The sequence below is a fragment of the Sebastes fasciatus genome, chromosome 11 (assembly GCF_043250625.1).
Source record: "Sebastes fasciatus isolate fSebFas1 chromosome 11, fSebFas1.pri, whole genome shotgun sequence".
Taxonomy (NCBI): Eukaryota; Metazoa; Chordata; class Actinopteri; order Perciformes; family Sebastidae; genus Sebastes; species Sebastes fasciatus.
Genome location: NC_133805.1, coordinates 32,416,962 through 32,435,416, shown reverse-complemented (window position 1 = coordinate 32,435,416; position 18,455 = coordinate 32,416,962). Strand labels below are relative to the sequence as shown.

Here is an 18,455-nt window from a genome sequence, read left to right as displayed (position 1 = left end):
AACTTGTGTTTGGTGGATTATTTCTCTGTTGTTACAATGCTAATTGGCTTTGTATTTTACATCATTGGAAAGCCTGTTTATTTACCTTCGCAATGATGTCCAACTTGTAAGGATCATGCATTTGTGGGATGAGCAGCACAGCTGATTATGTGGGTAGCGCCCAAGAAAAATTTGCCAAAATGCTCTAAACAGTGTATTCTCATAAGGCTACCAGGAAGCCTGCAATGACTGCCCTTCACCGTCAGGCCCGTTTGCGCTGGTGTCGACAACACAGACAATGGAACCTGAACATGTGGGGGAATGTCATGTTCAGTGATGAGTCCAGGTTCTGTCTGCCAAAGTTGGACGGCAGGGTCAAAGTATGGAGACGACGCGGAGAACGCTGTGCTGATTGTTGCACCGATGGAGTAAGAGCTTTTGTTGGGGGCAGTGTCATGGTGTGGGGCGGCATCTCCCTCACTGGCAAAACAAGGCTTGTCATCATTGAAGGCCATCTCAATGCAGTGAGATATCGGGATGAGATTCTGCAGCAAGTGGCGATCCCATATCTCCACAATCTGGCACCTAACTTCATCCTCCAAGATGACAACGCTCGCCCCCACAGAGCCAGGGTTATCACAGACTACCTCCACAATGTGGGAGTAGAGAGAATGGAACGGCCTGCCAAGAGTCCAGACCTCAACCCAATTCAACACTTGTAGGATCAGCTTGGGCGTGCTGTACGTGTTAGAGTGACCAACACAACCTCGTTGGCTGACCTGCAACCAATCCTGGTTGAGGAATGGAACGCCATCCCACAGTGTGACCAGGTTGGTGACCAGCATGAGGAGGAGGTGCAAGGCTGTTGTTGCTGCGTATGGATCTTCCACCGCTACTGAGGCTCCTGACGGTGTATTAAATGAATAAAGTGTAAAATAGCCAATATGTCTTGTTTGTTCCTTGTTACTGATAGAGAGTTCAATCATCCAATCCACCAAACAACTCAAAACAAGAGTCAACACCAACAGGAGAATACACTGTTTACCATTGACGGAGCATTTTGGCAAATTTTTCTTGGGCGCTACCCACATAATCAGCTGTGCTGCTCATCCCACAAATGCATGATCCTTACAAGTGGGACATCATTGCGAAGGTAAATAAACAGGCTTTCCAACGATGTAAAATACAATGACCATTAGCATTGTAACAACAGAGAAATAATCCACCAAACACAAGTTTCCAAACTTTGTTTTTCCAGTATATATTCATTAATGGAGCTCTCCAAATCACAGCATGTTCTAGAACACTGTCCAGCACATATTTCAGAATAAAAGCCTCGTGTGAACAAATGAAGGAATTCTGTCCACAGAAAAAACGCTTGAGGGCTTTTATTTTTAAATGAAAGCAGGAATTGTTGGTTTAAACCCCATACTTTATCAATTCATTGGTTCTCTAAGTCACTGCATGTTCCACAGCACTGACTGCTCATATTTCAGAACAAGAGCCTTGTGTTAACAAATGAAGGAATTCTGTCCACAGAAAAAACGCTTAAGGGCTTTTATTTTGAAATGAAAGTAGGAAGTGTTGATTTAAACTCCATACTTTATCAATTCATGGAGCTCTCAAAGTCACTGCATGTTCCACAGCACTGACTGCTCATATTTCAGAATAAAAGCTTTGTGTTAACAAATGAAGGAATTCTGTCCACAGAAAAAAAACGCTTGAGGGCTTTTATTTTGAAATGAAAGCAGGAAGTGTTGATTTAAAAATAAGTCCTTACTCCTTTTTCATCTCCGTAACATATTCTACAGATAGACGTCAAAACTGTAGTAATCTTGCTGGTATGATGTCAATATACAGTCAATAGATCACTTTCACTGTGTCGTTGCTGTGAAACGCGCGTGGCACGCATCAAAAATAGGCGAGACCTCTATACTCTAGAAGAGACGCAGCTGAGACGCGCGTGTGACGTGCGTGAGGCGCGCGTCTCACGCGGGCAGTGTGTCTGCTCTAACCTGTTAACACGGACGCCGAAATAAAAAACAACAGGTAACGCAGCCGCCACGCGCTCCTGACGTTTCTGGTGTGTCTCAGGCTTAAGGAGGTTTGTCAAAAGCCTGATTAAGTCACGGAATACGTCATCATCTGTTACAGTAATGGCTTTTGTCCTGCATACATGTTTGCTTTTACGTGAATGCTCTGTACTGACTTTATTTCAGACATGACATGACTGTTACGTAAGGAGCCATAATATTTAAGCGTTTATGTAATGATATAAAGGAAACCAATGGATTGCCTACTCCGGGTAGGGAATGATTCCTTACCCCAAGTGAAGGAGTTCAAGTACCTCTGGGTCTTCTTCGCGAGTGAGGGGACAATGGAACGTGAGATCGGCCGGAGAAATCGGAGCAGTGTGGGCGGTATTGCATTCGTTTTACCGCACCGTTGTGACGAAAAGAGAGCTGAGCCGGAAGGCAAAGCTCTCGATCTACCAGTCAATGTTCGTTCCTACTGTCACCTATGGTCATGAGGGCTGAGTGATGACCCAAAGAACTAGATTGCGGACAAGCGGACGAAATGGGTTTTCTCAGGAGGGTGGCTGGCGTCTCCCTTAGAGATAGGGAGAGAAGCTCAGTCATCCGTGAGGGACTTGGAGTAGAGCCGCTACTCCTTTACGTTGAAAGGAGCCAGCTGAGGTGGTTCGGGCATCTAGTAAGGATGCGCCCCCCCCCCCCGGGCGCCTCCCTAGGGAGGTGTTCCAGGCACGACCAGCTGGGAGGAGGCCACGGGGAAGATCCAGGACTAGTTGGAGAGATTATATCTCCACACTGGCCTGGGAACGCCTCGGTATCCCCCAGTCAGAGCTGGTTAATGTGGTCCAGGAAAGGGAAGTTTGGGGTCCCCTGCTGGAGCTGTTGCCCCCGCGACCCGGGTTGAAGATGAGTGAGCGATGAAGGAAAATGTTTTATGTATACATAGCCTCCGTGTTGTTAATTTATTATCTTCATAAAGTAAAGGAGCAACGTTATCCTCGGCTACACAATAAACAACAACAAAAGCTGCAGTAGACTGTGTAGTCTACCTGTTTAGGTTACATAAACTCATCAGCTGGTTGAGACAAAGCAGCCCCCCCCCCCCCCCTCTACCAGCTCTAACGTTACCTGCAGCAGTGAATCACATCAGCAGAGGACAGGAGGACAGAGGACAGGAGGAAGGACTGATACTGACTGATGTCTGTGTTCTTAAGTCTTTGGAAACTTCACTTAGTATTTTCATGTCAGGATATAGTGACCGTTTTATAAAATTCACTTTTTTTAAATCATATTTGCTCTATTTCTACTCACTGCAGCTTTAAAGCATGTAGTAAAAATGAGTTTTATGTTCCCTCACAGGCTGCATCAGCGATGCAGATCCTTGAAACTTTAATTAACAACTATCACGAGCGCTGGAGACACAGTGAATGCCTTAATACATTTTCTCATCATTTCATAATCTATTAGAGAATGATGCTGTTTTATAATGGTGGAAGCATAGAATGACAAGGCGTGAAGTTGGGACTCCCGTTTCCTATTTGCTCACATGCTGTATCTAATGTGTTTTGCTGGATAGTTATAATTTCTTTCATGCAGTTGGCATGAGTAGAAAATTAAAATATGGGAGGGGAAACTGCTGGTTTTATTCATTCATTTTTTCCCCTCTCTAGCACCACACTGTGAGGAGAAAGAAATCACTTGACTGATCTGACAAGAGATAACTGAGAAATGTACTACAGAGCCAAGTGTCATTGGAAATATTGCTAGGTTTTTAAGATGATTGTCATGACTTACATTAAAGTTTGTGTGCAGACAAGAGAATATTTATGCAGCAAGGTGCATGGGCTTTAGATGGGTATGTGTGCATTGGTTAAACCAGTACAATAATAACAATGGTAAACTTCACTATTTTGCTAAAAGAAAAGCTCAATAAGGTTTTAATACATTTAACCCAAATGTATGGAAGTATAGTCTTATTTGTGTAATTGGGTAATTAATTAAACTGTGAAAGACGGCTTCAAGATAAAAATAAGTGCTGTTAGGTTACAGGACTACCCTCTTTGGCCACGCCCTAATCAGTGATGTCATAACACCTTGTGGACAGTAACCAAAATTAGCGCGTATATGCAGGTTTTTTTAAACACAGGAAAACCTGCGACGGACACGGCGTTAGTAAACAGTGTAAATGTTACTTCTTTTTTTATATCTGTTACGCATTCAGTCTCTCTTTCAAACTCTCAAACCAGACTTGGCGATTGTTGGAACTGTGGAAAGTCTAACAAAGATGGTTTTGATGGGTTTTATTTTAATTCTATTGAGTTTGAATGAAGTGTGTTGCGATGATCTGAGAGGTCTGACTGTTGTCTGACTGGAGTCTGGTGGCTTTAAGAAGAGCATATCAGTTGTATGTTTTGTACATTAATAAATTATAATAATTGTCTAAATCCCTGTTGATTTAATTGTCATAATGTTCACGTCAACGTGCCTCACGTAGCATCGCGCCGGAAAAGGGGTGCAAATTATCGTGTCCACCCGGGTGACGATCGTGTTTCCATCACTGCCGATCGGAGCTGGAGCTGATAAATACCCGTGACTACTGCAGAGTCATTTATCCTGGAAATGAATGCCAATTGTAACCTTTCCCACTGAAGACCCAGATGTTAGTGGGTTTTTAGTCCAATGGGAAAGGGGCTATATTTGAAGTTTTTACCGCACAGAGAGGAGTGGTGCAGCAGTTGCTCTATAGGCTATATACTGTATGTTATAATGTGTTACATTATGAAAGCCTGTTTTAATTCTTCAAAAATCTCCAGGCAAGTTATGCATATTTTCTGAATAATATTGTCACAAATGTAGTGTTCATCCAGGAGTAGCTGTCAAGTGTAAAACGTGTTTAGAAGTTTTCCAATTTCAATGTAAAAGAACAACTTCTTTCCTCTGGGCATTGAGATATTTTTCTAGTTGTCACACTCTCCCTTTGTTGTTGGAAAAAGAAGGTAGAAGAGAGAGAGAGAGAGAGAGAGAGAGAGAGAGAGAGAGAGAGAGAGAGAGAGAGAGAGAATGTCCTCAGCTGAACAATACCAACATTACTCATTGTTTTTTTGTTTTTTGTCTGCCAACAGATTATAGCCAGCTCAGGCAATCAGAGCTGCTGCATGTCCTGATAGAGTCTGAGCTGCCAATCAGCAACACAACAGACCGGCATTGTGTGCGTGGGGCAGTTTGACAGCAGCTATTGAAGCAGGTCAGACACACGGTGCGTGAGAACAATGGCTGGAGGTGGAGCCGTCGTAGCTTTTCCACTGTGAGATCCAGCTGTCAGCGCAGCTCCACCTCACCTGGCTCACTTAAGAGGAGCTTTTCATGCTCTTTTGTGGACGAGTAGCTGCTCCACTAAAAACAGCCAGCACTGCCCAGGACTGACAGAATCATTTTAATACTGGCGTTTCAAAATGACAATTTTGAGTGAGAAGAGCAACATTTCTGTGTGCAACACCCACCACTCCAGTCATTATTACAGTACATATATATTACATACATACAGTCACCATTATCGTGGCCAATCAATATCGTGTCAAACGATAATCTCGTTATATCGCCCAAGCCTACTGGATACAGCATCGGAGGCGAGGCCCCGTTCATTCCTATGAAAGTTGCTCAGTGACGCATGAAGCAAAAAAAGTTTAAATTCTGACAATAAAAGGACCCGTATCATCAGGCAATCTTCCGCATCCATTGGGCCCATAGAGTAAGCTCAGTAGCGTTTCCTTTAACTCCGCCTCCCAGCCCTCGCTACAGCCTCGGTGTGGGTCTCATTCACATGAACGGAGGCAAGAAAATAACTTTTAGGACCTAATGATTTCAATAAAAGCTATTCAAGCTATTTCAAGCTGATTTACATAGATAAAAAAAACAACTAATTTACAATTTACAGACGTCTTTTTCTCAATGTAATTCTATGGGGGAAACGTTTTTTTGGGTCCAATGGCATCAAGTGACGGAAACAGAAGTTGTAATTCCACCGTTTGGCTACTACGAAAATTTGCTTCCTGGGGGGGCTTGATGTAAACAGGAGAAGTTAAAAGAGTCGGAGCACTTCCTTGTTGCTGAAGGTCAGTAGTGAAGAGAAATGATCATTCAAAGTGTGGACAGAGTCCTCCATCACAGCTGGAACATCAGTGGAGGAAAAAACGGCACCCCAACTACTGAACAACCACCCGGCTTCTTAATGACCTTTAAGGAACAGAGGCATGAGGCACTAAATTGTATTTACTGCCTGAAAGGCAGTGAGGCAAAAATTTTAAAAAAACACACCCCACAAAACTGTGTGCACCACTGAAATCTGCAAAATGGATGAAGTTCGTCTCCCTCTGTTTAGCTGCTGTCTGACAACAGTTGCTGAGCCATCATGAGAATAAAGTATTTTCTCTTTCAACTTTGCATTTTCTCCTTTTATCATTTTCCCTTTTGTATAAATAGACGTCAGCTCTTTTTTTGCATCCGTTGAGAGCAGTTCAGCCAACAGTTTTAAGGCTTTAAAGGAATGAATAGAAGTAAAACTGTTCAGTATTTCACCAGAAAAGACAACAATTAAAGTAAAAAAAATAAAAAAAAATAGAAACAACAACTTTAAAAACAACTTTCTTGTGTAGCACAATTATGTTCTGTCATTTTTCCTGTGCTTTATAATCATCTTGCAACCACTTAGATATTACTGGTGACGCCCCTCATGCGGTCCTGTCTGCCAGCATGTGAACCATGATGCCCTACGTTGCCCTATGTTGGTTTTAGGTTGTTAAAGCCCCCAAATTACCAGAAAAAAAACATGCAGGACATGACCTTGGTTTTGACTTTCATAATTGCAATGCCTCCCCCTTACTTTTCTTATTTCCTGTAGCGATCACCTTTGTCATATTTTCAGAATCACAAAAACGAATATTTTCATGCAGTCGAATAACGAAGGCAGAGGATATGCCAGCAGAGCAAAGGAAAATATATCAGCAATGAAATACTACAGACCAACTATCCAAATAAAAGCAGTTGACACCTTTTTTTTTCCTCATCAAAGCAAAGCAAGGTCACCTGAGGGAGTCACAACACAGACAGAGAGCCCATCTGTGCTGGGCTAAAAATAAGATGCACGGCTGACATAATGATTTTCTCACAGAACTAGACATGAGTTGTGTTTTTTTCATCCGCACTTCCTCCGTCAGGATTAGATTATGGGGCACATTTCAAAAGGACACCGCACACACAGGAAACGACCGAGCTAATGAATTCAGAACAAACACACCCTGCCTGAAGTAAACACGCGTCAGGAAGCAGGTCAAACAACACAGTCGGTCAGCCGACAGCACGGCCACCTGCACCTCATGCTTAATGACATTATACAACAGCTTCTCGTATTCTGGTATCTCTGGTGTCTCTGTCTTTGCTTTAAAACCTGCAGAGATGTTGATAAGTGAAGCCGATGAAACACAGAAAACAGAGAGGTTAGCTCAGAATAGATAGAGCACGAACTCTGGGGAGTAACCCGGTTATCATCCGCCTGACCCAGTGGAGTCACAGATTAAAGTGTTTCCAGGATTCCAAAATGTATGCAGGCTATTTTCAGTCAACGACTTTCATGTTTTCAGCTTTTTTTTTTTGATTCTGGGTTGATTCTCAGCAGGGGTTTCCTTTCTCTTGATGCCAGAGAGGCCGCAAGGGAAGAGTAAGGCAGAGAGAGTGTGGCTTCATATTTATATGTGGTTGTGAGGGTGAACAAAACCCAGCAGTTAATTCTAAAGAGGCTAATATAACAATAATATTTCTGCTCACTCGCACATGCACACACGCTGATTTAGAAAACATCTCGTCTCTTGTAACTGCGATCATTAATACAGTAGAGACTGAATGTTATTTTCGACACTTTTTTCTTAACTTTCAGATTCTATCTTCACTGTGTTTGGTTACCATTAGGAGTGGGAAGAAAATCGATGCACCTATGTATCGCGGTATGGAAACACTTTGGGTTTCATACATTGACAGGAAAAGCGGAGCTAGACATCACGGCTAAAGCTGCATGCTAACTCTGTCAGGGACAGGAAACGTTATCGTATTGTGGTAACGTGCGGTCAAGCCAGCCGTCACTCTCATCTCCGAAGTCAAATCAGCCGACGCTACAACTGTAGAGCACCCATATACTGACATTTATGTTAAATTCATTCAACTGAGAGACTCTTCCTATCTTAACTTAAGACTTAAGATCGGAGGCTTCTGTAATACGGCCCCTGGTGGCTACACTGTGATCGGCATTTAAACAAGCAGTGGATGGGTCTACAAACAACTACTGCAAATTCAAGATCCAGCTCAGACAGACGGAGGAGATCCCCAAGACCTCGGCGTTTATATGTGCCCACTCCCAGATCATCAATGGAAAAATACTCCCAGCTTTTACAATGTGTGAGTTTGTGTGTGTTGGACATCTTACCGTTGACGCAGATCTCATATGGTGTACACAGCTCATTCTCAAATAGGCAACCTGTTTGCAGAGAAACACAAAAACAACAAAGTGGTTAACAGGTTGACACATAACTAGCTCACGCAGACATTTCTTCTTTCATGAAAAGAATAATATAAGGACAGTAGCCATATGAACAGAGAGAGAGTTAGCCGAAGAGTTAGCACTGTGGCTGTAAATTGTGGCTAAAAGTTCTCGGTGAAAGTGACCATTAACTGTTAGTCAGTTCTACCAGAGCAAGTGGATTATCCAAAGTAACTGGGACACTGTTTCTAAAAAGACACTTTATTGCTGATTTTCTTTTTAAAATATAATTTTTTAAATGGTTTGAGCAACTCTTTGACTCTCTGAAGCAAAATTCATTATATCTGGCCTGGAGACAGATATCTCAAAACCTGGGCCAATAATAATATCTGCATGGCAAGATGCCATTAGAGGTGAATGAGAAAACCCTGCGACACAGTGTTTGCCCTTCTATCTTAAGACTGTAACATGAAACTAAATGTCTTAATAAGACATCTCTCCTGTTTTTTTGTATTGCTATATTTGTCAGCCGTAGACAGTAAAAGCTTGTTAACAGTGGGCTGAGGGGGATGCATCAAACTGGCTCTTTCATATTTTATTCTGTTCCACTAACAGGAGATCTGGCAGAGTATAACACTTCTTCACACTGTGTCTGTCTGCTGCTCTCTGGCTCATCCAGTACAAACACACACAGTTCTACACACTGTTAAAGACACATTTCTGGACTAACATTTAGGGAATGGAGATGGATTTATACCTGTATCACCAATATTCATTCATTCATTCATTCATTGATGTTACATTAATAACTCCTGCATGGGGAAAATCTCCAACGTGCCCTCTTTGGCTACTAGCTATCCTGAAAATTTGAAAAAGAAAACAAAAAGCTTATCATACTGCATCATGGAGATAAAATTGCTGCTGAAGACTGAGAGAGACAGACAGCAGTTGCTAGAAGCAACTGCGAGCCATTTGCAGTAAATGTGCTTCCTGCAGCTGCTACACAATACAAGCCCTCCAGTGCTGATAATTTGTGATTGTGGCTACAGATGAAGGTCGCTGAGGTTAGTCTGGGTTTAAATGAGCGTACACATTGGTCTTAATCTCCTATTATTGCTATTACTACTATTACTACTACTACTACTACCGCTAATACATCTATATCTACAATACTACTTAAATATAGCTATACTACCAGGGACTAGCCTACAGATGAAGGTCGCTGAGGTTAGTCTGGGTTTTAACGGAGCGTACACATTGGTCTTAATCTCCTATTACTGCTATTATTACTATTACTACTACTACTACTACTTCTACTACTACTACTACTACGTATATATATCTACTACACTACTTACATATATCTATACTACCAGGGACTAGCCTACGGATGAAGGTCGCTGAGGTTAGTCTTGGTTTAACTGAGCATACACATTGGTCTTAATCTACTATTACTGCTATTACTACTAATACTACTACTACTACTACTTCTACTTTTACTACTTCTACTACTACTACTACATCTATATCTACTATACTACTAACATATATCTATACTACCAAGGACTAGCCTTCAGAAGAAGGTCGCTGAGGTTAGTCTGGGTTTAACGGAGCGTACACATTGGTCTTAATCTCCTATTACTGCTATTATTACTACTACTACTACTACTTCTTCTTCTTCTTCTTCTTCTACTACTACTACTACTACTACATCTATATCTACTACACTACTTACATATATCTATATTACCAGCGACTAACCTTCAGATGAAGGTCGCTGAGGTTAGTCTGGTTTTAACTGAGCATACACATTGGTCTTAATCTCCTATACTACTACTACTACTACTATAATTGTTTCTACTTCTACGACTGCTACTACTCAAACTAATTTGTCAATGAAGAAGTGTTTATGTTCCTTATGTAAGCCATACTTTTGTTAAGGCAAACATTTGTTAACTTATTTTTGCCAAATAAATGAAAAACATGTTGAAATCAGAGCATGACCTCCTCGCTGTAACATAAATGTGCCGAACCGAACCGAAAACCGTGACCCCAAAACCGTGATATGAACCGAACCGTGAATTTTGTGAACAGTTCCACCCCTAACTTCTATCACTTCCATTAAAACTACTACTACTATAACTACTACTACTACTATATCTACTTAACTGCTACTTCTACTGCCACTACTATCACTACGGTTTCTACTAAGCTACTACTTCTACTGCCTGTGCTACTACGATTACAGCTATTAATTATCACTGCTTCTACAGCTGTTAGGCGACGACCACTGCTTCTACCACTTCTGCCGATATTTTAATTCTGTCAATATACCACGATTGCTCTGGTGCTACCAAAAGAATTACTCCAAGGACTGCTACTGCGTTTTCGAATACTTTTGGCACTGATAGATACACACACATTAGGCAAATACTGGAAGGACTCTAACAGGCAGGGAGCAGAGCACCAGCTGAAACCAGCAAAACGATGGGATGCTGTGTAACCATGGCAACACTTGCTCGTCTCTGAGTGTCTCTCTGCCTTCCAGGGATCAAAGAGTGGCAGCGATTACTTCCCCTCTCATCATCGCCCTCCACATTTACACTGTGGGAGCTCCTGTTTGTGCTATCATATGTTGGTAGGGTTTGCAAAACATACATGCTCTATGTTCAGCAACACATTCACACCAGTAAACTAACCACAAAAAGAAAAAAAAAAAGCTTTTGGTCACCGAGTAGCTCAACCTAAACTGCAAATCAAAGCAGCTCAGCATCAGCAATCAGTCTACAGGAGGGCAGAGCTTTTCTGCTGCCCAGACTCCTCCAGCCGGTGACTTTCTGTTACAAGCATGCTTCTGCTGCCTTCACGAGGACATCACGCCCACTTTCTTTTCTTTGGTGTGAACAACAGATGGCCTTATGTTGTATTTTTGTGTACTGACAACCACACAAACATACCTTATAGTCACCTGTTGTCCGTGAAGGGATGTTTACAATTCTGTTCCCTACAAATTATGATAACGTGCTACACATTTGCAATGGAAATACATTTCAAAGGAAAGGAAATTATGCAAATTTTAAGCCTTTTATCAACATAAGATTTATATTTAACATTGAGGCTGAACTCATCTTTCGTATTTCTATACGCCCCTGGCAACAAATGAATGAGTGATGTTTTATCGTCATGTTTTGGCAACTCACTTGGTTAAAGTCAGGTAAAGATTGTAGTCCTGGTCATACAGTGATGTCAAGTCAAGTCAATTTTATTTGTATAGCTCAACATCACAAATCACAAATGTGTCTCAGGGGGCTTTACAATCTGTACAGGATACTACACCCTCTGTGCTTTACCTACCCGGATGGATAGAGAGCTATAGAACAGATAGACCAAAACTGTTGTACAAATTAGAGGTGCAAATTCACCCGCATGCGCCGCACGGTGGTTCACGTCACGTGCACAGCGACACAGACGGTAATGGACCATCGTCACAGCCACACACACAGTGTTGCTTACTTAGCAATTTTCTAGGCAAGATTTAGCAACTTTTCAGACCCTCTTGGCAACTTAGTGTTTATGCATATAATACACACACCTTTACATCCTTAAATAGATACTGATTCATAAATAGTTTTGTATAAATAAATACATAAATAAATACATAATTTTAGATACATAAATAGTTTTCTCTATAATAGGCCTACGTAGCCTACATAAATAATATTTTCTATGATTCTCTGATATGTATACAATAGAAAAGTTACAAAAATATTATGCTGTCAGTTATAGTTCTTAGAAAGAAAGACAATTGGAATCACCCAAGAAAATTGCAATCAGCCCATCTACTAGCTATTGTACCAATTAATAAGTACAGCAACAAGGAAACTGGATTCACAAGTAGGCTATAGACTAACCGTCTCATAAATTACATTGGTTTTCATGCCAGGAAAAAGTGTCGCCATTCAACAGTCCCCATATGAAGACACCTGTAATTAATCTAAACATACACGCAGAGTAAAAGTAAAAGAGAAAGATGTAAAAACAGTTAGCCTAACAGCAATTAGCAGTTAGGCTACAGTTGGAATGTTGTAGGACTATCAGCAGCAAATTAGCCTCAAGACAGCTAGAATACTAGGACTATAATGTCTAGCTTGGTTAGCACTGCAGTAAACCAATCACAGGAAAACTAATTCTCAAAATAATATTAAAAGAGTACCAGATAATGATCCAACAAGGCCATTTGGGGAAGTAAATCAAATGCTGGGTTACAGATATGACAAAGGTTAATGTAACAATGTCAGTTAAACTTTAACTGCCGTGAAACCAAAGAGTATAGAAGTAAAGAAGAAAAACTGTGATGCTTTTTGACAATGGCCGCTAGATGGCGCTACGGTAGCGTTGCCGCCATTCTGGACTGAAAATTAGTCTGTGTACATGAATGTATCAAGAGACATCTGTAAATCAGAGGATCAATTTCTTTAAGGGAAACCAACTTCGCAGTACGAACACTTACAGGGGACATATCGTGCTTATTTTCAGGTTCATACTTGTATTTTGTGTTTCTACTAGAACATGTTTACATACTGTAATGTTAAAAAAAAACCATTATTTTCCTCGTACTATCTGCCTGAATATACCTGTATTTCCCCTTTGTCTGAAACGCTCCGTTTTAGTGCATTTCAATGGAATTGCGTTGCTAGGCAACAGCTTGGGTCCATGTTTACTTCCTTTCAGCTGATGTTATTTACATACACCGCAACAGGAAATAAACTGGGACACATTTAGAATGTTTACATTTAAAACCGTGTAATGGTCTAAATATTGTATATTTGTGACATCACAACAGCTTGTTTCAAACGCACAATTTCTGAATACGGGCTGTGTGTATTTCTCTGTATATTGAGTGTTTTGATAGTTTAACAGTATTTATAAAGCACTTAAATCTGCTTTATAATGTAAAAGACCTGAAAATCTCACTTTTTACAATATGGGACATTTAAATAGCCCTCATTTAAATCGTTCTGTCCTAAAAGTTGTAAAATTCAATAAAATACATTAGTATTTACCAAAATGCATTGAAATACTAACATAACCCTGTTTGGATGCCTAATAGTTACTTGGAAAAGCAACACACAGTCCCTTTTTCACAGCAGACATTCAGAGTTGTCATAGCAGGGAGAGTGCAGGTGTTACTAATAACACTAACGATGTTTCCTGCAATTAGGTGGAATCAGTCTCACTTGTGTTTCACAATTCACTTGATTCTCTCGGATAAATACCAAAGTTCCCTTTTTTTACATGTGCATATTTGCTTTTATTTTGTGCCACCAAAGTTTAGATTGCCAAATAAATCTAAATAAAACAGGAAACGCTGAAAAGTTTGCATAAATCACCCAAAACCCGCTCGTTGTGAACCCACTCAGACTCCTGCCTCCAACCAAAATAAACTGCAGACACTTTCACCTTTGAGATCTGAATTTGTTTTCGAGCTCTGAGCTACATCTCGCAACATCTTTTTTTTTTTTTTGTCTCTAACGAAGACATATCTGAGTGAAGCCATTTGCTATACGCTCGTGTAATGTTTGCTGGATATTCATTATGTTTCTGTTTTGGTGTAATTAAAAAGGGGAGAATCACCCGAGGCTGTATTTGTTTACATCTCTGTGGAAAAGACGCAGTAATCACAGTAGCAGTCTTGTTAAAAGCAGAAACATGTAACACAGACATGCTGTTTACAGTCAGAGTTTCATTACAGCATCTTTGGGGCGTTCATGCAGCATTTTGGGCCAATTTCTCCAAAACAGCATAATAAGAGCAAAAACCAAGAAAAGCAATACACAGAGGAAAAGGAATCGAAAACAAAAAGCTGTACACACATTTTGGTAAAAACAAAAGCAAAAAAAAAAGTTTCCTGACATTCAATATTCAATAATTTATAACAACTTATGATTCCATCAAATAAAATAAAAATGCTCTCTAAGTGAAGCGATCAAAGCAGCTGATGAAATCAATTAGTTTCATTTTTATTTTCATGCAGTGATGAGTTTGTCACACATTTGAAGTAGGTATAATCGTATCTTTTAATGAAAGCAGTTATTTTGTGTTATTTCATTGGGTTCTATTTTATTATTAATTGTACTTATATAATTTGTTTTACTGTCCATATATGGTATTTTAAAGAAGAAAAAACGTTATGTGCACAAAGCCCCAAATCCAATATCAGTCAAAATAAATGCAATTAGATAATTTTTTCAAAATCATGCAGCCTTAAATAATATTAAGATCTTAACCCTCCTGGCCCGGGGTTACTGTATACATAAAGATGATGATGATTATTATCATTATAAATGTATTAGATCATAAAATACACATTGTAAATAAGTTATAGGTGCCAAAGTGGAGCCAAAGTTCCTTAAAAAAACTTAACTGTGACCTCAAAAAAAATCAAGAAACGTGTTATAAAGAGGATTTAAGTATAAGTAAGAGATAAGTAAAGAGTCACTTCCAGATAAGAGCTTTCTTCAGCCAGTTAGAGGTGGAGGATATGGAAGATGACTCCGCTTGCTACTTTTGGACTTTTGCTGCCACCCTGAGTGTTTTTGCTCTCTGCTTTCATCACTCCACGGCAGCAGAGTGTGAAATAGGTCGCGGTATTGCACTGAGGACCGACGCCAAGCCGGCAATGCGGGAGGAACGGAATTTCAATCAGCTTCACCCTGTGAGCAAAGAGCAGCGTCCAGGCCGTGGCCTTTAATGCCTCCTGGCAGGGCCATTAAAAGCTGCGTTCGATGACGATAAGAGGCACTATATTTCCCAGGATGCCATCTGTCTGTTTGTATCAGACACCTGCTGCTCCCGAGGAAGAGGGCTATGATTTGACACAGAGCGGTCACCTTGAAAAATAAAGCCAATGATCTAATTGGCCATCTAAACTTTTTATTAATCCATGAGGTGATTTGACTTGAAAACGACAAATGACCCATACTCATGATCTATTAAAATTCCAATAACAGTTTTACGTATGTTTACATACATTAAAAATGACGTGCACCCTCATGTGGAAAATGCATTTGTACCATCCACATGCGGTCAGTTTTTTCACCAAATATCTGAAAATGTCACAGAAAAACACTTTAATCTATTAAATCACTAGCCTATAAGAACAAAGCCATGGCTTCTGTCTTTACCTGTAGTAATTATGCAGAAGTAAATGGTTAATAAGATGTGACCTCAGAGAAATATACAAAGAACATTTCCACTTCACCAAGGCTGAAATAAATCCCCTTAAAGCTCCATAAAAGCCTTTCAGCATATTGTATTTCAAGTGAGACTTCTGCACCTCCTCATGGCTCTGTTTTCAGGCTTTAAAAAAATCTACCAAAACACAATGTTTTGTGGTTTTGTTGCCTCAACCTAAAGAAGTTGTAGTTTTATTGCCTCAACCTATTTTTTTGTCTGAACCTAAAGAAGTTGTAGTTTTATTGCCTAAACCTAAAGAAGGTGTAGTTTTGTTGCCTATACCTAAAGAAGGTGTAGTTTTGTTGCCTAAACCTAAAGCAGTTGTAGTTTTATTGCCTAAACCTAAAAAAGTTGTAGTTTTGTTGTCTAAACCTAAAGAAGTTGTAGTTTTGTTGCCTAAACCTAAAGAAGTTGTGGTTTAGTTGCCCCTAAACCTAAAGAAGTTGTAATTTAGTTGCCCTAAACCTAAAGAAGTTGTAGTTTTGTTGCCTAAACCTAAAGAAGTTGAAGTTTTGTTGCCTAAACCTAAAGAAGTTGTAGTTCTATTTCGTTCTTCCTGACTGCCAGAGGCAGTGTTTAACACTGGATGTTATCCATCTCGCGCACGCGCAGGTCGAGTATTTAATATCAACAAAGTCACATGTGACCTGGGATGACATAGTTTATATAAGCCCACGTCATCATCAGAGATGTCCCTTGAATCTTCTCGCGGCAGGTAATCCGCGAATGCAGGTTGATTAAAGAGATAAGCCGTTGACTTTTCGCTGGAAGCCCTGCAACTGCATGGTTGGAGCTACGGTTTCGTCCTCCAAGGGCTGCGATTAGTTAATCACGGCTACACTCTAACACTTTAGACGCTGTAACACCGGTGTTTTCGCCGGTTAAATTCAGCGAGGCTAACGACAGGTGAGCTAGGATAACAAGGTGAGTATATCCTCCCGTCGTTAGAGTTTAAGTTACGTTTGTTGATAGGAGTCTGTTTTCGGTCTCCTTTATTGTTTATTGCCGCCGAGCTAAGTGTTTGCGCTACAGTATCGGCGAGCCTCCGTCGGACAACGAGCCCCGTTGGGCTGTTGTCGGCTAATTCATTTCCTTTTACAGTGTGTATTGCTCAGCAGCGAGTGATTTCGCTCGTTAAAGCAGACATCTCCTTTGTTGATAGATAGAGCGACCGCTCCCCAGTAAGTGATTTCGCTTGTGGGTTAACTTATTTTGTGGCTGCTGTTAAAGGGGAAGTTATTATCTTCCCTGTCTTTTGTATAATAACAGTCCTAGTTCAAAGCTAGTGTCTAGTTACTGAGACAGTTTGCTGTTAAGCAACTTGATGTAATTTTTTTTCTCTCTGTTACTAGAGAGTACTTTCACTCCAGTGTAACCAATGATTTGCATAACTAAGTAAACACATTATATAAGTAAGATAAATACATTATTTAATTAAATATAAGAGTATAAAATTAATACTAAGAATTATTATAAATATCAGCAGCACCATGTTAGGTGAGCATGTTTGCCGTGCCTGCATGGCTCCACTGCTAGCTACTGATGGCCATGATGAATGCCCCACATGCCTCGGTGTTGTACACCTGAGGGAGGGGCTGTCCGACAGTCAGTGCATGAATTGTAGTTTTATGCCACGGGAGCTGAAGATAGCTCGATTAGCTGAGCTAGAAGAGCAGCTCGAGTGCCAGTTGCCCCTATCGGGTGTACCTTCAAATGCAAGGAGTGGGCGGAGACGCGCCCCACCTGAGGGGGCCCCACCTACAAAAAAGGCACGGAAAGTGGACTGTTTGGCAACTAAGGTCGACACGCTAACATCAGAGTTTGCTGAGATTAAAGCGCTGCTCCTTAACCTTCAGCCAGGCAGGGTGAACGCAACCCAGAATGACAGCCCGCAGGCTATGACACCTACCCCACCGGGATGGGATGAGGATGCCCTGTCTACGAGGGCTTCCTGTAGCCAGTTCTGTGAGGACCGGCCTGGACAGGGAGAGCTAGTAGCCTCCTCCCACGCTTCTGACACCTGTTCCCAGCAGTCAGGAAGTGGGTCCAGGGCAGGCTCAGAGTCTGCTCCAGCGACAGTTAAGCCAGTGGTCCGTATGGCTCTGGCACGCTTAGGCTTGGATGAGGCCCCGACTGCGGGCACCTCATCCAGTGCATTTTTTAGGTGGGCCCCGCCCCTGGCGGGTTTCTCTGTTCCACCCTCCCAGCCATACATTGAGGAGCTCCACAAATGCTGGCCAGACCCGAAATCGCTTTCCCACCACACCACTGACGGCAGGGCCTTAGCTTCAATGCAGAACGCTGACACTTACGGACTGGGTAAGATGCCAGCAGTGGAGCCATCTATTGCCGCCCTTATTGTGTCTCCCAATGAGGTCTTGAGGCCTGATGCCCGCTGTCCCAGGCCCCAGTGTCGCATCACAGACGACTTTCTAGTCAAGGCTTATGAAACAGCGGCACGCATGGGCCGTCTTGGAAACTCTCTTTCCCACCTGATACTATCCTTGTCCCAGTCCCTGCAAGCTGCTGGCGTGGATGCTTCCGTCCAGAGCCTCAGTGATGCATCCCTGCAGGCGTTCGGTCTTATCACAAGGGAGCTTGGCAGACTAATGTCGACTCTTACGCTGACTCGCCGGCAGGTATGGCTGGCCCAATCTCCGCTTTCGGAGCCGGGCCGGAGA

The 18,455-nt window shown here is 41.4% G+C and overlaps 1 protein-coding gene across 1 annotated transcript in view; it reads right to left on the bottom strand.

Moving 5' to 3' along the window:
* Positions 1–18,455, bottom strand: part of LOC141777748 (receptor-type tyrosine-protein phosphatase N2-like) — a 284,709-nt gene that overhangs the window by 248,768 nt on the left and 17,486 nt on the right. Inside the window, exon 2 of the mRNA XM_074652276.1 lies at positions 8,485–8,535. Within this exon, the coding sequence (XP_074508377.1) occupies positions 8,485–8,535 (51 nt within the window). The remainder of the gene's footprint in view (positions 1–8,484; positions 8,536–18,455) is intronic.